The sequence below is a fragment of the Zonotrichia albicollis genome, chromosome 5 (genome assembly GCF_047830755.1).
Source record: "Zonotrichia albicollis isolate bZonAlb1 chromosome 5, bZonAlb1.hap1, whole genome shotgun sequence".
Classification (NCBI taxonomy): domain Eukaryota; kingdom Metazoa; phylum Chordata; class Aves; order Passeriformes; family Passerellidae; genus Zonotrichia; species Zonotrichia albicollis.
In genome coordinates this window covers 16,297,536-16,314,695 of record NC_133823.1, presented here as the reverse complement: position 1 = coordinate 16,314,695, position 17,160 = coordinate 16,297,536, and the positions used below count along the sequence as shown (strand labels likewise).

At 46.3% G+C, this 17,160-nt stretch overlaps 2 protein-coding genes and 1 pseudogene across 16 annotated transcripts in view; 1 reads left to right on the top strand and 2 right to left on the bottom strand.

Annotated features, from left to right (window-relative positions):
• FAM13A (family with sequence similarity 13 member A) overlaps window positions 1–15,717 on the top strand; it is a 128,630-nt gene extending 112,913 nt beyond the window's left edge. For all 13 annotated transcript variants that reach the window (XM_074540896.1, XM_074540892.1, XM_074540895.1 and 10 more), the window contains 3 exons: window positions 2,188–2,384; window positions 3,053–3,154; window positions 4,031–15,717. In XM_074540896.1, coding sequence (XP_074396997.1) covers window positions 2,188–2,384; window positions 3,053–3,154; window positions 4,031–4,157 — 426 coding nt within the window. In that variant the 3' untranslated portion in view covers window positions 4,158–15,717. The remainder of the gene's footprint in view (window positions 1–2,187; window positions 2,385–3,052; window positions 3,155–4,030) is intronic.
• On the bottom strand, window positions 4,029–11,416 carry LOC106629316 (pre-mRNA-processing factor 6 pseudogene; annotated as a pseudogene).
• HERC3 (HECT and RLD domain containing E3 ubiquitin protein ligase 3) overlaps window positions 14,981–17,160 on the bottom strand; it is a 46,180-nt gene continuing 44,000 nt past the window's right edge. For all 3 annotated transcript variants that reach the window (XM_074540905.1, XM_074540906.1, XM_005485363.4), the window contains one exon: window positions 14,981–16,785. In XM_074540905.1, the coding sequence (XP_074397006.1) occupies window positions 16,577–16,785 (209 nt within the window). In that variant the 3' untranslated portion in view covers window positions 14,981–16,576. The remainder of the gene's footprint in view (window positions 16,786–17,160) is intronic.

Below are 17,160 nucleotides of genomic sequence, written 5' to 3'. Positions count from 1 at the left end.
TTAAATTGAGGTTCCTATGTGAGACTTCGGAGGGAAGGCCTTAGAGGGCCTTTTCTGTTGGAGCTCTGGCTAAGAATCCTTTTAATTTGCTCCTTTCTATTTAAGAGCAAAATTATTTCAGCGCTCTTGTGAGAACCAGATGCAGTGTGTTGTCTCTGAGGTGTAAATGAAAATTCTGCACGTTCTTTTCCTCCTGTGGCCTCCCATGGCAGGAGGCTGGCTCCTGAGCTGCTTGCTGGCTCGGGCAGTGTGCTGTGTCTGCAGCAAGGCAAGGCAGGCTCAGGGGTGTCTGTGAGGAACTTGTGTCAGTCCTCAGGAGCAGCTTGGTCACACTGCTTATGGAAATTGTCCCTTTGCTTTCATTCCAGGAGCTCTCCCAGAAAAGGGCATGGCAGCTCCTCCTTTGTTGCCAGAGAGATTCCTCTGAAGCAAAGTGTGCTGCTTTCACTGCTTAGACTGATTTAGCAAATCCTCCTCCATGGCGCAGACACAGTACCTGTGTTCTGCTGCAGCCCTTCCCAGGGTGGGCAGGGGGGCGCTCCTGGGGACAGGGAATGGCAGTGAAAGGTGATCTCCGCTCCCCAATTCAGCCTGGAGTTGTTGGTAGGGCTTAAGAAGAGTACATGGCTGCTGGTTTGTGCTTTCTGTTTAAACTGTACAGCTGATGTCTGGAGAAATGGGTCTTGTCTAATCATGTGCTAAATATTGCTTCAACTTCCACACATTCCCTGCAGATTTTCCTAAGATGCATTGAAACTTCTCTGTATCTTTTGTTATTATTGCTACTCAAAACTTCTTCCCAGATAATATTTTTTTCACCCTGCAGTCTCAATCTTGGTTGTAATTTTCAGCCTGTGGCTTTGCAATGTATCATCATGGCCTAGAGCTTTAAATTAAAAAGAAAACTCTGGGCAAACTGTAATTTAATTTAAATGTATGCATTTATAAATCACTGAGGGTTTAATGGGACTAAGACTGGTCTTGCTATTGCCTTCTCCCTTTTTGCTTCAAATATGGGACCAGTCTCTTAGGAATAGTTGAACTATTCACAAGGAATCACATGAAAAAACAAATCAAGAAAATGTCTGCTTTTGATCTCGGTGCTACAATATATTTTTGTCTAGAAGACTTGAGTGATGTTAGCCCCCAAAAGCTTTTAAAGATATTCATGTTCTTAGATCCTTCCTGGCTAGAGTTACATGGCTGTAAAATAAATACATTTACAGACACATACATACATATTTGAGAGATTTACTGTCCATGCTGGCATTTGCTGCTTTCTCTAAGTAGCCTCATTCCTTACATTAAGGTTGAAAACTGCCTTCTAGAAATGTCTCTGTACATAAGAGACTGGGCCTCATTCCCTGATAATTAAAATTATTTCTGGACAGTGTCTCAGGACAAGCCCTACTTTTGAGAACACAGTGAACTGGCGAATACCAAGTGCAGCAGGGACTTTCAAATCTCATGTCTGTACATTTTTTTAAAAAAAATTGGAACACATCCAATTTATCAGCGTGCATTGAGGAAATGGGAAATTGCACTGTGCAGAGTTTCCAGTCCAGTTTTTAGTGTATTCCAGCAAAATGGTCAGAGCTAGTGTTTGAACATGTTAGCAGCAGCAGTCCTTTTACAGTCAATCATTTCCCACATTTGGATAATTGTAAGACTCATCTGAGCTCACTGGTATCACGAAATGAGCATTTGAGGTCTTGAATTCAGCCATTAGAGAGAGCTGTTGAGCTGCATCTTTTGAGAGAAAATTCCACATTTTAACCTGGCAGTCTCTGTGCTGGGAAATGTTTGCAGGGAAATGCAGAGGATGGCTGGTGTGCTTTGGACAATATGTGTAACGTCTGTAAATGGGTTCCTTTTTGTCAGAATACACAAACTAAACAAAGCAACAGGTTGCTCTGAACCCCAGGTATTTTTTTTTTCTCTTAGTGGTGTCGCTCTGGGTCTCCTTAACCAATCTGAGTTTGTGGTGGCAATTTCTCTGTCATGCTTTGGTTCTAGGGTGTCTTACTGATGGTCTTCTGGTGTCCTGTGTATTGCTTGGCAGTTGAAGTGTTTGCTCTGCCTTTCCACTTCTTGTTCCTGAGTGCATGTGGTGAGAGGAGGAGCCTGTTCCTGAGAAGGGAAGCAATAACCTGTCTTGTTGTGGGGCTGCTCTGTCCCTGTGTGTAGGAAGAAGAGGAGGGCTCTGAGGAGGACAGCAATGTGAAGCCGGATCTCACAATTACCATAAAAACGGATTTCAGTGTGCGCAGCTTCTTGGATCAGCTAGAAGATGATGCTGACGGCTTTGTTTCCCCGGTGGATGATAAGATACCATCTAGGAGCAGTCAGGATATGGGGCTTTCAAATCTCCATGAAGCATCCATGTATGTTGAATTCACAGGCAACTGCAAAAAAGTTATTTCTTGCTAAAATAGTATTTTATTTGTCAGAAAAGGTTTTTTTTTCTATTTATGATCTGAGCCAGATGTTTTCATGTTTCATTTTTAAATGCCATAGACCCTCATAGAAAGGGTTTGGAAAGAAACTACCTTGTCCTGATACTTAGCTTATGCACCTTTGTATTCCATTTCTAAATAGTAACTCCACCAGTGGCAAGCCTTTATCATGAAAACCCTGCACTCCAGAAGGTTTTTCATGTTTTGGAGACGTCAGGTGGAGCTAGCTTTGCTAGTTTCAAGTCTGGTGCAAACACATGGGGTGGTAGCCCTAAGTTGTGACCATTGAATTTGATCCTATAAAAGTCGCCAAACCCACACCCATCTGCAGGAGAAGAGGAACTTTCGTAGGAGTTAGTGTTAAATTGTGAAGTGCACACTTGACCTCCTTAGAAGCTGCGGCTTAAGACTATGATCATTTTGCTGAATTAAATTCAGAGAGCTTTTTGTTTTAAGTTATGTGAGGCTGCCAAAGCTGCTTCCAGGAGAAGCTCCATTGCTTGGCATATGTACAGCTAAACATCTGTAGGTTTAATGTGTGTTTCCTGTTTTTATTGTGTACTATGGATAATCTCATTTATCTTTAAACCCAACAGCCCTGAACTGGTAGAGCAGCTCCAAGAAGTCAGGGAAGAGAAAAAGCGAATCCGAAAAAAATTGAGAGACTTTGAAGATAACTTTTTCCGACAAAATGGAAGGTAACAATTTCTCAGCTTCCCCACTGTTCTTCAGCTACTTTTAATCTGTTTTGCATCTGTTTTCTGATCTCCAAATACGGAAAGTTACCTGAATTTAATATTATGTATTTCTTCTTCACAATCACTATCATTGCTTTACCCACATTTAGAATGGTGGAAGAGTTATTCAATGTTAAAATAACTAGTTTTTTCCCTAGTGATTTCTGTCCTATTCTTGCTTGTCTGTGAGGTATTCAGACACTAGTTTTAGCAAGTATTTCTGCTTTAGTGTAACTGGTTTTATTGTTTTAAAATATGTCCCTCATTAACCAGCTGATAGAATGTTTTCATATATTTATACTCTTAAATTATCTTGCCTGTTTCTTGCTACCAGCCATCATCCTTAGGGGCTTTTGTAAAATTACTGAAAATTTAAAACTTTCCTGTAAGCCAAGAGCAATCTGATCAAATGCCATCTTCCTTTTGCATGAGTGTACCTGTTTATGTTAAGTGCTGTGGTGCCAAGACAGGGGAGGCTGTATTTTATTTTGCCAGGCTCACAGGCTGGCACTCAGATGGCTCCTGAAGTGTTTTCCAGCTGTTTTGCAGAGCTGGTGATTTTAGGGAAGCAGAACAGGTTTCAAGTAGGATTTTGCATTTTGAACTGTGGAGTTGTGCTCAGCCTCAGCATCCCAAGCATCTCCAACACTTTGTTGGAGCAGATTGTTTGCCCTTTTTTTTTTTTGTTTGTTTTTTTCTCTCAAAGGACAAATGTTTTGGTCTTGTTCCCTGATCAGGAGCAGGGGAGAGAAGCTGCTTTGTAGGGCTTGTGGGTGGGCAGAGGGAGGGAGGCTTCCTGTTACAGAAATCCTCATGGTCTGCTTTCACTCCCACTAGGAATGTGCAGAAAGAAGACCGCACTCCCATGGCTGAAGAGTACAATGAATACAAGCAGGTTAAGGCCAAGCTGAGGCTGCTGGAAGTCCTGATCAGTAAGAGAGATATTAGCTCCAAGATCATGTAAAGGAGGAGATTGTTTTTGCCAATAAACAAAGAGGAGAGAGCACCAAACGGACAAATGCATGAAGTGGATGCAGCGGGAGCCTGACTGGGAGAGCTGAGGAGCTCCCTGGGAACTGAAGGGTCATTCCCAGAGGTGGGAGAGGGAGGAAAGGTGGATTTCTGTAACTCTCTACATTTGCTGTTGCCCACTGTTTCTCCAGGCCTGATGCCCAGAATGGAGTTTGCCAGTGTAGGAGACACAACACTGCGCTCAGTGACTGCACTGAAGGGATCCTTCTGTATTGATTTGCTTACAGATCCTGTAATATTTAGAATATCAAAGCCAGCCATGCTGTTCTTTTTTCCCAGGATATTATAGCAAGAGGCAAAATAGGATTAATAGTAATGAAATCATCAAATAGCTTCTATTTGAGTTGAACAGGCAAGTGCCCTGACCAGTTTTATGTTAGGGCACCAATCAGGGAGCACCAAGACTGTTCTCTTGTAGCTACAGTAAAGATTTGCTCAGACTTTTGACCTGTTTGGAGTCCAGCATCTTCTGTTGCTCTAGAGAAATGCTGTAATAATCTCCTGGTCATCAGCCAGAGCTGGTGTGAGTTGCAGTTTTGCCCAGGCTTGAGTTGGGTTTTCTTCCCATGTTTTTGATGGCAAGTTCAACCGGAGTAGAAGGAAGTACCTGCATGTTTGGAATGGTAAAGAAAATGAGCCATGGAGCCAATGTTCTTACCAGCTTGTTCTGCCTGGAGGGTGAAACTGAGACCTGACCACGTTTGGGCAACAGGGAAGAGAAGAGGTTTTAAAAGCTTTAAGTCAGAATCCCTTGGGATTTAGTGGTTGGTTATCTGGTGTCAAATATGTGGTAGATATCTGGAAGACCCTCCCCATTAGTATGTGTGCTTCATCATGATACAGGCACCTGAGACCAAGCTGAACAGTCTACACAGGTGTCCCACAAACTCACTCACCTAAATTTTCTTCTTTTGTGCACATCACTCCTGTGTGGGCTGCAGCAGCAACACTGATGGTGGCAGCAGAGGATGAGCTTTTCTTCCCAGAGGATACTGCAGGAAACTGAGAGCATGGAGCTGTGCTCTGCCTGTGGAAAGGGCACCTGTCTCGAGTGCAAGCTTTGACAATTCACTGTTTCCAAATTTATGACTTTCAGAAAAGCAAGTCCTGGGACACCTGATTCAGGTGTGTCAGTTTGAAAAACAGGTATCTGCCAGGAAAATCTGGAGCCTTCCTTGGAATGTAAAATGTAAACCCCCTCCCTCCGACTTATTATAATTTTTGAAATTAAGGGGCTCTCAGGCAGAAATATGAATATAAGAATAACAGTTCTTTTCTAGTGTGTATAATAAAGCAAGCAAACAGCAAAACCACAGCATTAACACCAAACAGAACCCAGTCCCAGCGGCAGGCGCTTTCCATCTGGGTGCAGTTCTGGGCACAGCCGGCAGGGGCGCTGCTGGCTCCCGGCGGGCAGGGCAAGTGCGGTGACTCCCCTGGGCCTGCAGGGGGCGCTGTGCTGTGAGCTCAGGGAGCGCGCGGTAGTGGCGGCTCGGCCCTCACAGGAAGGGAGGGAAGAGGGAAGAGAGGCTTTGCTCCACAAACCCTGGGGCAGCCGATCCCAGTGCCCCAGCAGGACTCTGAGAAGATGATGAGTGAAACAATCCCAGGGTGGTAGAGGAGATGTATCAGAAGCTATTCTGGAGCTGTGGCTGGAACTGTGGGCAGGCAGGTGGTGAGGGGCCGCAGTGCAGTGAAAGCTCAGAGCAGCGCCAGAGAAGCAGCCAGGGTGGGACAGAGGTGGCCCAGCTCCCACCAGGGCAGAAAGGGGAGAGCTCAGGATCCTGGACACCTGTGCAGATGGGGATAGGTCCTTCTTTTAGTGAGGTAAGTGTTAATAAGGTCCCACTTCAGTGACTGCCCTCACAAGCAGAGACTCACCCCAGGAATGAAGAAGCAGCTCTGGGCTGGGTTCTGGCAGTGACAGTGAATCCTCCCCGCAGTAAGCAACAGCTTGACCATCCTTCTTTGATGCTGAGAGGGAGAGAGACCAGCCACTGCCCCCACCCCTTTATTTGCCCAGTTCTCAGGGTATCTCTGCCCCTTGGAGAGAATCCCCCCCAGATGAGAGAAGTGCTACCAGATACCTGAGCTTGGCCACTTTGTTTTTCTTAAGTACCGATAAGTACACCATAGTTAATGTTTCTTAGCAACTTATGGCAAAAATTCTGTATGTAAGAAGGAACAAAAGAAAATGAACCTAACCCCCAACCAGATGCTCACGTCAAACAGGTGCTGCCTGAAGGAGAGAAAGGCCCCAAGTTCAGGGACACCAAGTCACTGAGGGCTCACAGTTCCACCATCCTGGGACACCTGGGCTCACTCTCCCGCTCCAGAGGCTTATGTGCACCCCTTGGTCTGCCCTGAGCCAAGCTCCACCCTGATACCCAAGGGAGGGCACTTCTGGAATGCTTTCTTTAGCTCCCCAGGGGATCATTGCCAATGTACAGAAGCCAATTAACCAAGATGAAATCCAGTGTTGGTTGTAGCCAGGCCTCATGCATGTCACACCAGAGGAGCCAAAAGGACTCCCAAAACAACTTCTCCCCCTTCCTTCTTTATTAAGGGCAAGTGGGTTCACAAATATTTGTATTTAGTTTGTGGTACTTACGTAAGGGTACTTTATCCCCTTTCACTTGCTATGTGTGCTGTGTGTGTTCTTGCCAAAATTGCTTCTATTTTGGTCTCTTCAGGATCCCTTGAACTCTTCCAAAGGTGGTCATGGGCTGCATGTGCCCTTTGCTAGTCAGAGTGGGTGTCCTGGTTTAGGGCAAATTGCCCCAACTGGTTTGGGAAAAGATTTCCTTGGAGAAAAGTGGAAAAAACCTGTTTATTTAATAAGCAAAGCACCAACAAACATAAAAAAATGAACAATACCAAACAATAAAACCTCTTGTTGTTCTGAAGTGATGGCAAATTCAGAAAGTCATTTTTGTGGGGTGTAGTTCAGCTCGCTGTGTGTCTCTCAGTCCTTCTGGCGCTGGAGTGCAGCGTCCCAGCTTCGGTGGGCCACAGGCATGAACTCCCGGTGTTCTTCTGAGATTTTGGTCCAAAGCAGTTTTGAACAGTTCCAAGAAAAGGAAAAACCACAGTCCATGGAACTTCTTTGCTTCAGCTAGCTAAAACTAACTAAAAGCAAAAGAGAGCTCTGTCCCCCATCTGTTCTGCAGCCAGCACAGGGGCAGCCAGTGCAGCTTCTGATAACAAACTCTGTGCGTCTTCTGCCACCGCCTTCACTCTCAGAACCAGCCTTAAAGGTGTAGAACTTCATACCCAGCTTCATAAACAGAACAGATCATTGGGGATACAAGCATCATAAAGTCACCCCAGGACATGGGGTAATGCAGAGATGTGCTAGTGAAAGCACTTGGGATGGGGACTCATGGCTTGGTTTGGTTTTTTATTAATTGCAGAATTGCCCGTTCCATATAAAACCAGCAAAGACTGAATTTTTTGTATTTCTAAACAATCCAGAGGACTTGTGTGGTGACCTAGGGCTTGGCTTTTCAGAAGTGCTGAGTTCCCATCTCCTGCGATGGGATCTCCTCTGATCCTTGGGGTGTCTTAACTGGGCTGACAGATTGAATAAAAAAATGCTATTAAGAGAAGCCTTCAGAAACCCCTGGGGCAGCAGGTCCTAGTGCCCCAGTAGGACTTTGAAAAGCAGCAGGCTGGGCCATCAGGAATGAGCAAAAATCCCAGGGTGGTGGAGGAGATCTACCATAAGATATTCTGGAGCTGTGGCTGGAACAACGGGATGTATGGGCAGGCAGGGGCTGCGGGGCTGCAGTGCAGTGAAAGCTCAGAGCAGTGCCAAAGAAGCAGCGAGGGTGGGACAGAGGAGCCCAGCTCCCAGCAGGGCAGAGAGGGGCAAGCTCAGGATCCTGGGCACCTGAGCAGATGGGGATAGGTCCTTCTTTTAGTGAGGTAAGTGTTAATAAGGTCCCACTTCAGTGACTGTCCTCACGAGCAGAGACTCACCCCATGGCAGAAGCAGCTCTGGGCTGGGCTCCAGCGGCAGCAGCAAATTCCCTTTCACAAGCAGCAGCTCCAACTGTTCTCCTCTGAAGCCAAAAAAAAAAAAAAAAACCAACAGCCCCAGCCCTGCCCTTCACCTGCCCAATTCTCACAGTATCTCTCCCCTAGGAGAGAAACTCCCAGATAAGAGAAAGGCAACCAGATGCCCTTCTCCCCTGAGCTTGGCCACTTACTTTGTTTTTCTTAAGTACACAGTTGGTAATGTTTCCTAAAACTTATGCGAAAAGATTCTGTAAATAAAAAGGAACAAAAGCAAAGAAACCTATCCCCCAACACTGTCCTTCAAAATCTGTGTCACTGAAAGGGCAGGTTAAGTGCTACAGAGACCTCTGAGGCAGCAGAGGCCAGCACACTCTAGAATATATTTTTCAGCTTGGCTGCCACAAGCACAAGAATCTCTCCAATCATTTTCTGCCAGTTCTCTATGTCCTTGGAGACACCACACCAGAGCTCTCCGTGGTGAGATTCAGCATTCTCACAGCACTTCCTCACCTCTTTTTGTTGTTCCTTTGTGCCGTGCTGGAGCTCAAATTTGTAAAAGAAGGCCCAGGCATCCCCCAGGTCAGAGTCTACCTTCACTGTGCAGTAGTACCACTCCCTGGCCTTGGTTATTTTATGCTCACTCGAGAACAGCTTGGCCACAGCCAGCAAGACATATGGGTCATGTTCACACTTCTTGAGAGCATCCACACTCCTGGTCCTTTGTTGCAGTCGCACTTCGAGGAAAATTGCTTCTGACCACAGGATTGGGGCACTCTTGCAGGGCCTTGGCCATCAGACTGTTGGCTACGTTCTTCAGCCCAGCTCGGTACTCCAAGTGCACAGACTCCAACCAGAGGTCTGGATTCTTTGGATTCCTCAGGTGAGTCTTTTCCAAGACAGCTGTTGCACTAGTCAGATGCCCAACTTTCTCCTCCAGCCTGGACAGCAAAAGCCACAGGGGTATGGAAATGGGGGCACTTCTTCAACCCTTGATTATAAACCTCCTGTGCTTTCTCTACCAGCTCTTTTTGTTCTTCAATTTGTCCTTTCATCATCCACAGTTTGGGGAAGATGTCATAGTGCTTCAGGGCTTCCTCACAGCGCTCCTGGGCTGCAGCAATGTTCCCAAGCATCCATTCCAACTTCACAGAATTCATGAAGACCCTTGCTGTGGGGGCACTGCTGCGAGCCTTTGCCAGCAGCCTCCTCACTCTTTCATACTCACAGTTCTCCGACTCGAGCTTCACAGCAGCCAGTCAGATCTCCTCGCTGCTGGGGTTGGCCTGGAAGGCCAGGGCCAAGATGCTTCTGGCTGCTGGCACATCTCCTGCCAGCCACTTGGATTTGGCCCCCATGAGCCACAGCACCTCTGCTTTGGGACAGTGAACAACAGCTCTGCAAATTCGCCTCCAAGGATCCCCTGGTTCCATGGTTCTTTTCAAAGTAGGCTGCTTGCAGCCACACACTCTTCTTGCTCAGGAAGACTTGCAAGGCATAGGCATAAATGGCTCAGGCACACTCCTGGGCATTATGAGCAACACAACTGTCTGCATCTTCCATCCAGATGTGTTTCTGATCTTCTTCGTGGACCCCAATCCCGATCACAGCTCTCATGATTGCCTGGCATGTGGCCACACTTCCAGCTTTATCACATTCCTTGGCATCCTGTATCCACCGCTCCCTGTTGATCTCCACACCATTAGCCCTAAGAGATGTGATGGCTCTGTCAATGATTTTCTCCACCATCTGGGTATTTCCATTGGCTTCTTCCAGTTTGGCAGCAGTAATCCAGATAGGACAATCCGTTGGGATATTCTCCCGGGCTTTGTTAAGGACTTCACGAGTGTTCTCATACGTCTCCAGCCTTGCCAGTGCCAGACACAGTTCAACACTGGTTGGACAGCACTCCACAGCCTGGCTCAGCACGATCCTGGCATCCTCAGGTTCCTCCAGCTCCACAGATGCTCTGCAAATGCGCTGAGTTTGGAACATGCTTGAGGGCTTTCCTAAGGACACGCTTCTTGGCATGGATGGCTGTCTCCAGCTCTGCTGCCCTGATATAGATCCGCACAGACCATGACAAGTGCTGCACAGCCCGTGCCACAACAGCCTTGGCTGTATCTCCTGGCTGAAGCCAAGCAGCTTCCAACCAAACATCTTCACTTTTGGGGCACATCTCTGCTCCTTTCATTATGAGGTTTCGAGCCACCTGGAGTTTGCCAGTGACCTCCTCCAGTGGGGCTGATGCTATCCAGGCTGGTGGATGATGAGGATTGGTCTCTCGGACAGATTTCAGGAGCAAATGGGCTTTTTTGATATCATCGATATCTCCTCCGTGTGTAGGAATCATGGAATTCAAGTCCATCAGATATTCTTTTGGGTCCACTACAGTCTGGCCACTCTCAGAGTCTGACACCTGACTTAGCCTCATACCCATCAAGATGTTCCTGCCTTGGCCAATTTCCTCATATCCAATTCACCTGTCCCAGGTCTCATCAAGCCTGGCGTCATTCCTCCTGGGTACGGAGTATTCAAACCCCCTGGATATGGAGTATTCAGTCCACCAAATTGTGTCTGGCGTAGGTCCACGGAAGTGTGACTCACCCCTGACTGCAAATGCTTTGCAAAGAAGCTGTTGGGGACAGGAGTCAACTTCTCATAACAAGGATTCCTCTGCATCCCCAACCTTGGGAATACTCAGCCACTCCTCCTCAGTGACTTCCACTAATTTCTGTTTCAAGTCTGAGAACTGCTGTTGTATTTTGGATCGTTCCATATGGTACTTTTCTATTTCCTATTTTTCTCGTTGTTCCCTCCTTTCTTTCCTGTGTTCATCCATCCTCTTATCCAAAGCTGCGTAAACAGCATCTGCTTCATCATCTTTTTCGTAGGGGACGCTTGAGAACAGGCTCCCAGCATAGCCATTGAACTCATTGTAGTTGGTGTCATTCAAATCCCCATCATCATCATCTGCTGTCCTCTGGTTCTTCTCCATCTGCTCTCCCTGAGTTCTCTTGCTCAGTGGGGCGTGCCAGTCACCCACGGGGTCGTTGGCATCACGGGCAGGCCAATATCAGAGCGGGTGGTGAAACCCATGGCTCCATGGCCCAGACCTGACAGGTAGCCCAGGGGCGCGGGCATGCCCAGGAATGGCTTCCTCTTGTTGTCCATGACGGTGGTGGTGAGGCGGGACGGAAGGCAGACCAGAGCAGAGCTGGGAGAGGCAGCCAGGAAAGTGGCAGCAGAAGCAGCAGCAAGAGCTAACTCCCTTCTCCAAACAGCAACTCCGACCACCCTCTAAAGCCCCGAGCCAGCAGCTGCCCCAGCCTCACCCTTTACCTGCCCAATCTCTGCCCCTCAAAGAGAAACTTCCAGATAACAGATGTGCAACCAGATGCTCTCCTCCCCTAAACCTGGCCAAGTCTTTTGTTCTCCTTAAGTACCCTGTTCTTCTGAAGAACCCAGTCCTTAATGTTTCCTAGGAACTTATGTGGAAAAAATTCTGTAAGTAAAAATGAACAAAAGGAAAGAAACCAAATCCCCTGTGATCGTTTGAAAGCAAACCAGTGGGAGACCCCAAGTCAGAACCACAATTTACTAGGAAAATTAAAATAGAACGCAGGAGTACAAAAGCACTGACAGTGTCAGAATACAACCTGACACCCTGTGGGTCAGGGTGTTAGTAGCAGTCCAATTGGAATGGTGGCTGCAATCCTCCTGGAGTGACAGATGTGGTTCTGTTCAAGCAGTGATCTTGTGTTTTCCTCTGAAGGTCCAGTAGTGGTGTAGCTTGGTCTTACTCTGGGAATCCAGTGGAAAAGGCTGCTTGTAGTGATCCAAATATCAGATTATATCCAGGCAGGAATGCTTGGCTCCTCCCCCTGGGTGGAGCATCTCACAGTGGGAGGATGTGATTTTATCAGTCACGCCCTAAGGCTCAATGGGCCATTAACAGAACATACCCCTGGAGGGAGAATGGGTCTTGGAAGAGATAAAGAACACTGCCCCACCTGGTTTTAACAGTTGGTTACAGCATAGACACTTTTGGTTACATCTTGCATTGCAACCTGAGACACCCCCAACAGCTGGGTTTTTCCCCTGACAAATCTTGATAAATGATATGTAGGGAACAGTCCCTTTTACTTTAAAACTGATGAGATTGTAGCATTTTCTGATGCTTAGTTACTGCTGTTTACACGGTATATTGCTAGAATTTCAGATAGTTTCTATGAAATGTAAGTACAGTTATGCACTTTAGAGAGTTTATATTTTTGAACTTTGAAAACTAAAAGTAACAAAACCTATTAGAAGAGATTGTACATTAAAAGAAAAAAACAAAACGCGCCTAGCCATCTCTCCTTATGAACTGTTCAAGTCCTTTCCTGTGGTAAAAACAAAGCAAAACTTCAGCTGCCTCCTGGTGAAGGGAACTGCTAGAAAAAGTTATCAGAAATAAGTGAAGTTTGGAATTCCAATCCTGGAAATACACGTACCAGTGCTGAACTTTGTTCTGGCTTTGCAGATGCTGTGACTCCCCTCCCAAACCTGCACAGGAGGAGGACTCCTGAACACTAAAACATTGTCTTTATCTCACACAGATGATTTAACTTCCCACTGACCACAAATAGCCAGAAATTATGTTTGCCCCGGCACACCAGGTCAATATAAGCAAGAGCTGTGTGTTTTGTTTGATGATTTGCCTGTGCCAACATCAGTGATTACTGACTGGAGAACATTAAACACAAGACTGTGTTTTTTAAAAGGTGCGAAATACTGTACAAAATTGTACTTTATGAGATATAAATAAGCTGTTTAGTGTAAGACACCTCTTTCCATGTCACTAGAACAAAGCTGTCTGCTCGAGGATGGCAGTAGGGTCTGTTGGGCTTCCCATCCACGGGGGCAGCCTTGGACATGTGTCTGTTACCACATTGTGGTATAATAAATCATTCAAATGTAAATGCTGGCCATGAATGAGTCATGCACCAAATAAGATTGCAGGAGTGAAAGATAGAGGGAAAACCTGTCATTCTAACAAGCTGCATTTGGTTCTGTTCTGTTTACTCCTGAATAAACAGTTGAATAATGGACGTTTCTGTTATGGGCAGTGAAATTAAAGCATTTTTCTTTTAATCGTTCTGCTGATACACTGGTTGTTATTTTTGGTGTGTGCAAGTTTCAGAGGGCAAGTGCTGCCAGCCATCCTCCTGCCTGAGGAGCTGTCTTTGGAGCTGTTTGCAAGTCAGTGATTGACTGCTGCTGCCCAGGTGAGAACTGGGCAACCAGACCAAAACTGTTACAGGTTGAGTAAAAAAAAAAATGTCTGCAGGGAGAAGTACAAAATGAAATGTCAGGAGAAGCACAAAGTAAATGGGACAGAGTGAGCCTGGTGTAGCACAATTAAGCAGGATTTCTTGGGCTCCTCCTGTTTCTCCCTCAGGTGTTCACCAGGGTTTTGGTGCCTTTGACTGCCACAGCATGTGGTATCAGAGGCCCTTTGCTTGGGGTGGAAGACACAGGAATTGGCTATGAGAGTCCAAATTGGACACCTCACAACATACCCCCACTGCATGTCTTGGTACTCTACATTTAGAAGATTCATGGAAAAAGTCCTTGCCCTTGGAGATTGGAGTGGATTGACATCTCCAGCTCTTGGAGAGGGCAGTCAAGTTTTACCAACCTGCATGGTCACTCTCAGCATGGAGAGTGGAACACTTGCTGGACTTGTATGGTCAGCAAGTGTATGATCCTTGTGCTTCCCTTTGGACACCTGCATGCAGGGAGCCAGCTCCTAGAGTAACAGATATCAAACACCACATAATTTTGCCAAATAACTTGGTATACAGCAAATACTGGGGTTGGCTGAGTGCAGAAGCCAGTACCAGGGTAGATGTGGGGGCCTGACTGAAAAAAAATTGTTAATAATGCCTTTTCTTCAGACTGCATTTGGTGTACAAAAGCAACTTTGGAATGCATTCCCCAGCTAATGACATCTCAGTGACTCTAGGCTCGGGTGTGTTTACATGATTTATGTAAAAGCAACTTCAAACTGAATCAATCGTGTCCTTTTAAACATAAATAGACTGAAAAACATTATGTGTACGCTTTGTGTTTTGTATAAAACAAGAAAATACAACTATTTTGACTGCAGGAGTTTGGTGACAGCTTCTGTTCTGTGTGGGATGCTGCCAACAATGGCTCAGCCCAATAAAGTAGCTCATAAAGTCCTAAACAGCCCTGGCCCCTTCTGCCTTCTCCTCCTCAGCTGAACAGGGCTGACACTTGGTACTGGAAAAGAGATATCTGATATATAAATATACACACATTTTGCATTTATATAATATATAAAACATATGCACACTTACCTCTGTGTTATCTACAATAATGCAACCCACTATATACAAAACATAGACTATACACACTAGATACAACAGTAGCTAGACCTTAAACAATAACACAGGTCACACAGTAATGAGCACGCATTGCACTTTATGTAAGAGGATTTGTGCAGACTCCTGTGTCTACACATGATCCATCCACCTAAACAAATAAATATGTGCAATATATGTGCCTAACCACATATGCATTGATGGAATGACTGAAGGCTGGTTCCAAGTCCAAGCTCTTCCTTGGAGGACTTCCCTTTGTCTGAGACAGGACACGGGGAGAGGCTGCTGTGCTGTTGGCTGGAGCAGCCTCTCCTTTGCTCCCTGACAGGGAAAGGCAGCCACTCCATCAGAATTAAACATCAAATTTATTGCATAATACTGTACTATGTACACACACATCGAAAATAAACATTTTATATAATTGTATATTTGTCTTCAATGCTGCATTAGAAAGAGGCTGGGGGCTCTCAATGTAGCCCACAGCTCGTCTTTAAAAAAAAGAACAATCCAGAAGCCTAAAACCTTTTGTTACGAGGTGCAAAGTTCAATACTGTAAATTGAACATGGTGCATAAATACTATGTCCTAATAACAAGTCAATGTCAAAACCACCCTAGGCTTAAAATGAGATTTACATCAAGATCTGAAAAATGGCATGGGAGAAAGGAGAAAAATCGTTCAAACTTCACTTAATAGGGCAGTGAGACTGAGGAAAAGAGGACAAAAGCTCTCCAATCATACAGGATAGATTTAGGTAGAGATTTTTCTACATTTTCAGTCTAATTCACACAGATTGTCCTTCAGGCCCCCTGGCAAAACAGCTGCCAAGCGAGAGGGCTGTTCTCAAACAGCGAAGTAATAAACCTACCTGCAAAGATGAAACCAATCTCCAGACAAGGGGGCTACCCCCTCAAATGGGGATCTCCTACTCCTTTCATTGACCTGACCTGATGAGACTGGAGAGATTGCACACACCTCCCACACTCACACACCCCTGCACTCACACATCCACACACACAGCTCCTCTGGACAAAGGTGGCAGCAGTAAAAGCAGCCATCTCACCTGGCATTGGAGTAGCAGGGCTGTTGGGATGGAAAAAGAGGGCAGGCCACCCACCCAGGCTGCAGACTTGCCAGGACAGAAACACAACACGAGGGAGGCATTTAAAGAAACCTGCTGTGATAGGCAGGGTTTGTCCTTCCACAAGCCTGAACACAAACCCCACTCCAGAGGGATTCTGAGGCTTCTTTGAGGAGCCTGAAAACAAATTTCACGGCAAGTGAGAAAGAACAAGCCAACCTCTGTAAACTACCATATTTTCCATGAGACATCCTGGTGCAAACAGATGGAACATCACTAATGCACCGCTCTGGAGTCACAAATGACATCCCAGCCCAGTACCATCCACCAAGGACTGAAGGGCAGAGGAGATATTTCCATTCAAAGCAAGCAAGAACCAGCTTGCATTTAAAAAGGGAGGGAAAAAGGGTGGGGGGGAAATCACAGCTTTTCAAAGAGAAGATCGCTATTTCATCCTGTTTCCACCATACCCTAAATGCAAAGGACATCAAAATGTTTAAACTGAACTAAAAGAAGAGGTAAGAGTGTTTGTGTATGAGGGCAACAAAAGCAAACTACAAGGAATTGCCAGGAGAGCAGTGATGTCAAGTTGGAGGGGAAACAACAGAAATGCCCACTGAACTCATTTGGTTCAGTAGATGAAAAAATTCAAAAGCAAGAGCCTCTCCCTGCTGGCAGCATCAGGCTGAGACTGCATCATCTCTATTATTATTACTTATATTTACCCACCCCTCCAAAAAAAAAAAAATAAAAAAAAAAAATAAAAGAGAAGTAGTTCAGATCTATTCCCTTACAAAAATAAATCCCAAGCCCATCATTCTGCTGCTCAGCACCCAGGAGTCTGTGCCGGCCCCGCGGGGGGTCAGGCCAAGCTGAAGCCCTCGTAGTGGTCGATGGCCTGCACCAGGCGGGCACTGAGGATCTCCTTGCTGCTGTACTTGGGCAGGTCCAGCAGGTTGTAGCAGGTGTGGGCCACGGGCAGGTACTGCTCCCCGCTGGGCGTCGACTGGATGATGATGCGCAGGCTGGACATGCCATAGATGGGGATGCGGTCGCTGCCCGTCAGGAACACTGCAGAGGCACAAGGGAGGCCGGGCAGCTGGGACAGCTGAGGGACCTCCCATGGGGGCTGCACCCACAGCAAAGTTCAGCCCCACCTGCCTGAAGAAGCTGAAACCCTGACTGGACTCCCAGGGGAGCTGCAGCACAGCATGGCCAGTGCCAGGCATGAGCACTGGAGTTTATCCTTCTTATCTTATCCTTTATCTGTCACAGAATCTGAGTGGCTGAGGTTGAAGGGACCTCTGGAGATCCTTGGGTCCAATCCCATGCTCAAGCAGGACCACCTAGAGCCAGCTAGATGGCCAGGAGAGAAGTGAAAAAGCCACAATAGAGGGAAGTCCCAGCCCTGACTAGCTGATATTGTCACTCATGCCAGATCACCCA